The sequence below is a fragment of the Archocentrus centrarchus genome, chromosome 13, assembly GCF_007364275.1.
Source record: "Archocentrus centrarchus isolate MPI-CPG fArcCen1 chromosome 13, fArcCen1, whole genome shotgun sequence".
In the NCBI taxonomy this organism is placed as follows: Eukaryota; Metazoa; Chordata; class Actinopteri; order Cichliformes; family Cichlidae; genus Archocentrus; species Archocentrus centrarchus.
The window spans coordinates 28,065,087-28,072,367 of NC_044358.1; the positions used below are offsets into that span (position 1 = coordinate 28,065,087).

The 7,281-nt window shown below is 38.8% G+C and overlaps 2 protein-coding genes across 3 annotated transcripts in view; one reads left to right on the forward strand and one right to left on the reverse strand.

The window, feature by feature from the left end:
- LOC115789953 (RILP-like protein 1) overlaps positions 1-7,281 on the forward strand; it is a 110,023-nt gene that overhangs the window by 77,506 nt on the left and 25,236 nt on the right. The gene's annotated exons all lie outside the window — the stretch shown is intronic.
- LOC115789954 (arsenite methyltransferase-like) lies at positions 265-7,114 on the reverse strand. 2 transcript variants are annotated; one of them, XM_030743556.1, is made up of 10 exons: positions 6,970-7,114; positions 2,797-2,930; positions 1,787-1,937; positions 1,580-1,638; positions 1,416-1,485; positions 1,217-1,298; positions 991-1,122; positions 778-920; positions 496-618; positions 265-408 (listed from the first exon to the last, which is right to left on the reverse strand). In XM_030743556.1, the coding sequence occupies exons 1-10, from the start codon at positions 7,003-7,005 to the stop codon at positions 358-360; spliced, it is 981 nt and encodes a 326-aa protein (XP_030599416.1). In that variant the 5' UTR covers positions 7,006-7,114; the 3' UTR covers positions 265-357. The 2 variants fall into 2 exon arrangements, with proteins under 2 accessions (XP_030599416.1, XP_030599415.1); XM_030743555.1 differs by having other exon boundaries at positions 1,580-1,716.

Sequence of the window (7,281 nt, forward strand, 5' to 3'; positions counted from 1 at the left end):
TGTGGTAATAAAGGTATTAAACATGTGTTAGACTTTTCTGTTTGGCGTTTCACAATCAAATAAGCTCAAAATTTGAGGTATCAAATTTTGTTCCAGAGAAAATTTTATTTACCTGTATTTTGTAAAAAATTATATTTTAAATGTCTGAACATAAAATACAGAGACACGGCATTGGCCATGATCATGTCAGAGTATCTGAAAGTCCACATCTCTAGAGGTTCACAAGGTCTAACAAGTAAAAAAATTATGGCTTTTTTGTTATTTAAATCTACAAATCAAAAACTTGATCTCTAAAATAACTTTGACATTTTATGTTAAATTTTCAAATCAGTTTCTCATAGATGCAGACCCCCCTCTTCATTTAGGATCCAGTTTGTCAGCCAGCAGAAATGGGTTGAGGTGGCACAGCTAACAAGATAAAACATTGTTAATGTAACTTACAGCGCAGTAACTGAGATTAAAAGCATTTTAGCCACAGTAAACTCTATTGGTTACCTCTGGCGTTGTCTCAGAGTTGGACTCCTGTTTATCCAACATCTGGATTTTAAAGTCTGAGGAGAAACGGGAACTTTGGAGGACTGCTGCCATCTCTCCATTTACCTGCACTGCCACATCTTTCTGTATAAGATAAAAACAATTTCCTATGATATGCATGCCTTTCTCTGAAATTAAAAACTATCATACCTTACTGATTTGTTCCCTTTGTTATTAGAATTAGAAGCAGGTTAATAAATGTCTCTGTGCACATGCTGATAAAAGCAAGGGTGCCTTTTATACCTGGAAACAATGGGAGGAATCAAAGTCCAGCTGATCTGGGAAATCTGCCACTGTTCCTTTATAGGCCACAATAGCATTCGATGTCACTGGACTTTTGGGCAGCTTGAAGAGCCTGTAAGTGCCTGAAACATAGCTGATGTCGCCTGAAAAAGGAAGAGCTCACTCAGTTGTGAAATCAAGATGAATGCTGTTTAAAAAGTTGCCACTTGTTACCTGCTTTTGCTTTGAGATCACTGTTGTAGACCACAATGTGGCTTGCTGAGACGAGGTGTGGAGAGCTGAAACCCACGCTGTGGGCCAACGAGATGAGATCGGGCCAAAACAGAGAGCCACCCATTCCCTCACCTAGGTCACAAAAGACAAGGGTTTAAAAGTTATTAGGAGGAGCAGAGATGGTTGGCTTTTAATTGACTGGATTTAGAAGCAGCATTTGTTTTACCCCACAGGACTGCATCTTGCTTCATGTGGTCGGGGATGACCTTGCTGGCAAACATGTCACTGAAGTAAAGCTCACCTCCCTCCTGTATGAAATAAGTGGGTGAACAGAACCATGACTATTAGATTCCTATATTTCTTTTTTTGTCAGCATTTAACACTTTTTTGTGTTAAGTTTGTTAAATTTAAGTCTTCAAGCTAACCTTTAAGACACTGTAGGCTTGCTGCAGTACTGCTCTTTTATCAGCACACAAACAGATCACACAGTTGGATCTGAATAGATTACAGAGAAAGGAAAAAAAAAAGTAAAAGAAAGCTTTTTTTTTTTTTAAAGTTGACAGTTTGTGCAACTACAGTTTAAACCTACATCACAACATCCATTGAGTCACTCTGAATGCCAGCTTCTTCGAGGTTCTCCATGTAGCCCTGGACAAACGTGACGTTTGGCTCCTTATAGCCAAACTTCTCTTGATGATACTGAACATATTGACAAGCTGCTGTGATCTAAAGCAATATGAGATAATTAGAAAGGGGCAGACATCAAAATGCCATCTGTACAGATGTCTGTAATTACCAGGTCCTCTGTCATATCGATCCCAGTCACATGTCCGTTCGGTCCAACAAGTTTACTGAAGGCATAACAGTCTCTGCCGGAGCCGCTGCCGAGGTCCAGAACTCTGCAGCCTTCGAGCTTTGCTGGAAATGGAAGCCCACAACCAAAGAACCTGAAGAAAGGTTTTGTTAATAACAGTGCTTATTACAGGAGAGCCTATAGCATTTAACTCGTGTTTTTCTGCTTAGTGTATAAGAATCCTGTAGTCTCTAATCAGACTGTACAGAATGATCCCATAAGTGAGAATATGAATAATCTGACTGGCAAGTGGGTCATTCCATTTCAACTGACTAAATACTTCCAGGCTGACCATCTCTGATTTCCCTGAAGAAAAAAAACAAACAAACAAACAAAAAAACCAACAGGGTTATAATACAATTTTTAATAGGCAAACTACAAAATGTTATCTCCCTACTGTTATTAGTTTGCTCATGAAAAGAGTTTTCTGATGAAGTTATGGGCATTTCCAAGCCTTTTCTGAGCAGCGTTTTCTGTGGAGCCATTTTCAAATAGCTATATCTAGAGAACTTATTCTATGGTCTCCACATTTTTCAGCACCCTATCTTTGAAACTGCAGGTCATAATGTCAGATTTTCAAGGAAATTCCAGCTGTCATAATTTGATGTTGAACTTTGGGTATTCTCTATCAATAAGTCATACTAGCAGCTATTGAAAACACTGCTCAGAAAAGGCTTGAAAATGCCCCCGACCGCATCGCATATATATATTTTTATGAGCAAAATAAGAACAGTATCAAGTTTTTATATTAAGAAGTGCATCATGACCCTGCATTTTTTTTTTCAGGGAAATTAGAAATGTCAGACTGGGAATTTTTCTTATCAAGTCACTTTACAAGTGATTCTTTACTAATATCGCAAATATAAACACACATGCTGTGAGTGAAGCATGCAAGAAAAAAATAACACCTTTCATTTAATGCTTATTATTCCAAAGCGAGACATGCATTTCACCTTTTGGTCACCTCGGGGTGAACCTGACTCAGAGCATCTGTGACACTTCTTGGAACAGGTCTGCAGGAGGATCCGCAGGAGGCGGCGCCTGTTTGCAGATCACCTGAGGACCCTAGTTGCTTCCCATAGTATTTCTGCAAAGCCAAATATTAGACAGCTTGGAAAAAAAAAAAAAAAAATCACATCCTCACTACCTCACCCATATGCGAAGGTTTAGTTTGTTTGTTTTCTCGGTTACTATAATGAAGAAAGAGAGAAAAAGCTCCTGAATAATGTTTAATTCGAGACAAACCTTAACAATGAGGGGGTCAATATCAGTATAAAGTACCTTTTGGTGTCCTCATCAGAATCAATAAATTATTGTTAACATGTTTCAAAATAATGAAAATTGTAGGTATTAATATAAATGTGGATACACTGACACACACATCAGTACAAGAATAAGTTTCTTAAAATGAATTTCACTAATTTTATACCATTTTCTTTGGTTGGATGTATCTGTTTTTGTGATGTCCCACACGCTGGTCTGCTCCTTTCAAGCAGTGTAATAAGGTATTAAATGGCACAGAATGAAAATACTTTTTAAATTTTCTTATTACTCTTACTAAATTCTTGGGTAAAACAAACCATTTTGATTTTTTTTGTCTCCATTTTTATTATTTTATTTAACATTTTGTGCACGTCCCTAAAACTACTGTCCACCCTGTCGTCATGGAGTAATTGCCCCTTTAAGAAACCAACTAATGAAATCAGTAACATCAACACCCTGAATCTGTCTTTATTCAATGGAGGTTGAAACAGCTGCGACAGCTACAGTGAGCAGCTACACTTATATTTCCTAATTTTCATGTCATTATGTTGGTAGTTAGGTGTGGTCAACCTTAACATGTCTACCCTGTCAGAGGAAAAGCTGATTAATAGAAAAGGTTTTCAGAAAGTTTAAATATATTTTGAAAACATCATGTGGTCTCCTTCAATAACCAATAACTTTGGTAGCTGATGGGCCACCATGTGCTTCTTAGATATTAAATTAATCCAAAAATGTCCACCCTGTCATTGTCCACCCTGTCGCCAAACCCTGCATGACAGGGTGGAGTTTGTATTGTATAGTTGGGATTTTCTTTGATTTTTTTACATATTTTGATGAGATGGTGATCATTTAACCCTTTAAGAGTTCTTTGAACTTTTTTTTTCCTCACATAAGGCTCATACTGCTAAAAAGGGTCAATCATTGGTGAGTTTTGTATTGTATTTTTAGAGCAATGAGTCCTGGTGGAGCAGAGACAGCAAGGCAATATTGGGAACACCAAGATGCTGCCCCAGACAGAGGAAGAGATGGCATAAAGACAGAAACAATGGAAAGAAGAGGGGTATCCCTGAGCTCAGTAAGACAGAGAAGGGGGCATTCTCTTCCGCTTATCCTGTTAAGGGTCACGGGGTGGGGGGCTGGAGCCTATCCCAGCTGACATAGGGCGAGAGGCAGGGTACACACTGTACAGGTCGCCAGCCTGTCGCAGGGCTAACACAGAGAGACAGACAACCATTCACACCTATGGTCTCTGGAGCTTGAAAAAAGGCGACTGGACTTCTTTTTGTTTCTTGAAGATGTTTCACCTCTCATCTGAAAGGCTTCTTCAGTTCTCAACCAAATGGTGGAGAGACCCAGGTATTAAACCCCTGTGGGCGTAGTCCCTTGGAGGTGGTTATGACCCTCTATTGTTCATGTGCTAAGGTGTGAAGGGGGCGTGGGTCATATTTAATCAGTGGTTTCAGTTGAAACCAATTTAGGACTTCGCTCCATTGTTTCATGTGGCCTATTGAGGTCACTGGAACAAAGGTGTGAATGGGGGTTGAGACGTCTGGGAAGGGAGCTCAGGACAGCACTGTAAGCGGGGGAAAGTTGGTGACGTAATCCACCTCCTCTGTTCAATGATGGTTGTTCACAGTGAACATAGATGGCTTCTTTCACTCCTCTTTCAAACCATCTGTCTTCCCTGTCCAAAATGTGAACATTGGCATCCTCAAAAGAGTGCCCTTTTTCCTTCAGATGCAGATGTACAGCTGAGTCTTGTCCTGTTGAGGTGGCTCTTCTATGTTGTGCCATTCGTTTGTGAAGAGGCTGTTTGGTTTCTCCAATGTAGAGGTCCGAGCACTCTTCACTGCACTGAACAGCATACACTACATTGCTGATCTTGTGTTTGGGGGGTTTGTCCTTGGGATGAACCAGTTTTTGCCTTAGGGTGTGACCTGGTTTTAAGTATACTGGGATGTCATGCTTGGAGAAAATTCTTCTGAGTTTCTCTAACAAGCCTGCCACATAAGGGATGACAATGTTCTTCCTCTTGTACCTCTGTCCTTATTCTCTGTAGTTTGTGTAACCACTGATTGAATGACCCACGCCTCCCTTCACACCTTAGTACATGAACAATAGAGGGTCATAACCACCTCCAAGGGACTATGCCCACAGGGGTTTAAATACCTGGGTCTCTCCACCATTTGGTTGAGGACTGAAGAAGCCTTTCGGATGAGAGGTGAAATGTCTTCAAGAAACAAAAAGAAGTCCAGTTGCCTTTTTTCAAGCTCCAGAGACTACTATGACCTGGTTGACTGAGAATCTACACAGACATTCACACCTATGGGCAATTTAAAGTGACTAATTAACCTAACCCCAGTAAGTGCATGTCTTTGGACTGTGGGAAGAAACCCAAACAGACATGGGGAGAACATGCAAACTCCACACAGAGAGAGAGAGACGCCCGGGCCAAAGTGGAATCAAACCCAGACCTTCTAGATGTCATTCTAACTGTGAGGCAGCAGTGCTAACCACCGTGCCACCACGCTGCCCTCTGCAAGATTATGTTAGTCAAATGGCAACTAGACACAAGCAAACAGTCACACAACTTGAGAAAAAAATGCAGAGAGTTTGTGTACGATACAATGAAGAACTTAGGAAGTGACTCCCAGAGAAGTAATTTGTCATACACTTCCTTTTGCCACCTTAGACCCTATTATATATCTTAATTGTGATGCAAAAAGCTTATGAATGTTCATAATTATGTTTTGTAATGTTCACCTTTGTTGAGAAAGCTCTTAATAAATCTATTCATGTCAGCAGTTAACACATTTTTCTCCACCCTGTCATCGCACTGTCCACCCTGTAGTTTTTCTGTTTTTTGAAAATAATCAAGTTATCGTCACAAGTTAGTAAAAGCTTTTCAGGTTTTCTTAATAAACTAATCACTGCCAAATAATATTGGTTGAAAAACTGATCAGATCGCAGTTTTTAGAGATTTTATTTAAAAAGGAAAACACAACTATCACAGATTCTTTGAAGACACAAGCAATTTGCAATTATTTCAATATTTTCAAAAGCCTTATTTTACCAAATAAATATAATTATTGAGCAAGGGACAAACTAGCTATCTGAAAATGTGCATTGTATAACCACGTTGGTTTGAAAATGTATTTATTTTCATTTGGCTTTGTCCATGACAGGGAGGACATATTTTACAATGTGCTCTTCCTTTATCTGCTTGCAGTAAATTCATAAAAAGTGTGGGAGCTTGACCAACATTAATTTACAACAGCTTAAGGTCAACTTGATACACTGGATATGAAATTAGTTGGGAAATTGAAAATTCTTTTTCGACGAATTACGATGTCCCAAAGGCACTTTTTGGTGATATTGACCCAGTGACGTTTCGGGCCATAAATTCCCCTTCTTTGTTTTTTCAGTTACTAGAATGACCTATGCATTTCTTATTAAGACATACTACTACCTAGTTTACACTGCAAAACTTTCTTTTGTAGATTACTCATTTATTTAATGAATATTTATTTAATTATTCGGCTTTAACGAGCAAAGAAACTTATTTAAAAAAAAAAAAAAAAAAAAACTCCCACCGGCTGCGAATTAATCTCGCCTGAGCAACTAACTTTGAAAAAAAAAATCTCCGTAAACTAATTTTTATACCTATTTATTTTATTTTTTATACATTCTACTTTAGTTTATATTTTTAGAAAGTGTGACTTTCTACACCATGGCACTGAATAAGAGTGACCCTCCAATCTCATTGTACAACAAATAAAGGCATTCTATTCTATTCTATTCTATTCTCAATGAACAGAAAGCTGAGCTGTGGGCTCAGTGGCCTACAGTCAGCACTACAGTACCTTCACGTTTTCCCGCACGTCCTCACTGTTCGCCATTTGACCGGATTGGCTGTCAAAAGCAAAGCAGACAAAACGAACAAACAAACAAACGAAAAGGTTTGAAAGAGTTGGGCGTTAAAGAGAGGCGCTGTTGAGGGCAGATATACCCACTCTTCCGGTGAGTTATGATCAGAATAAAAGCCTCATTGTTCATAGATTCAGGAACTTTCTTTTTTTTTTAATCCATATTTTATTTATTTTTGTAGATCAAAATTACACGAGAATAATGAAACAGCTAAAACAGCATTCAGTGGTCAAAAATGCTTTCAGATA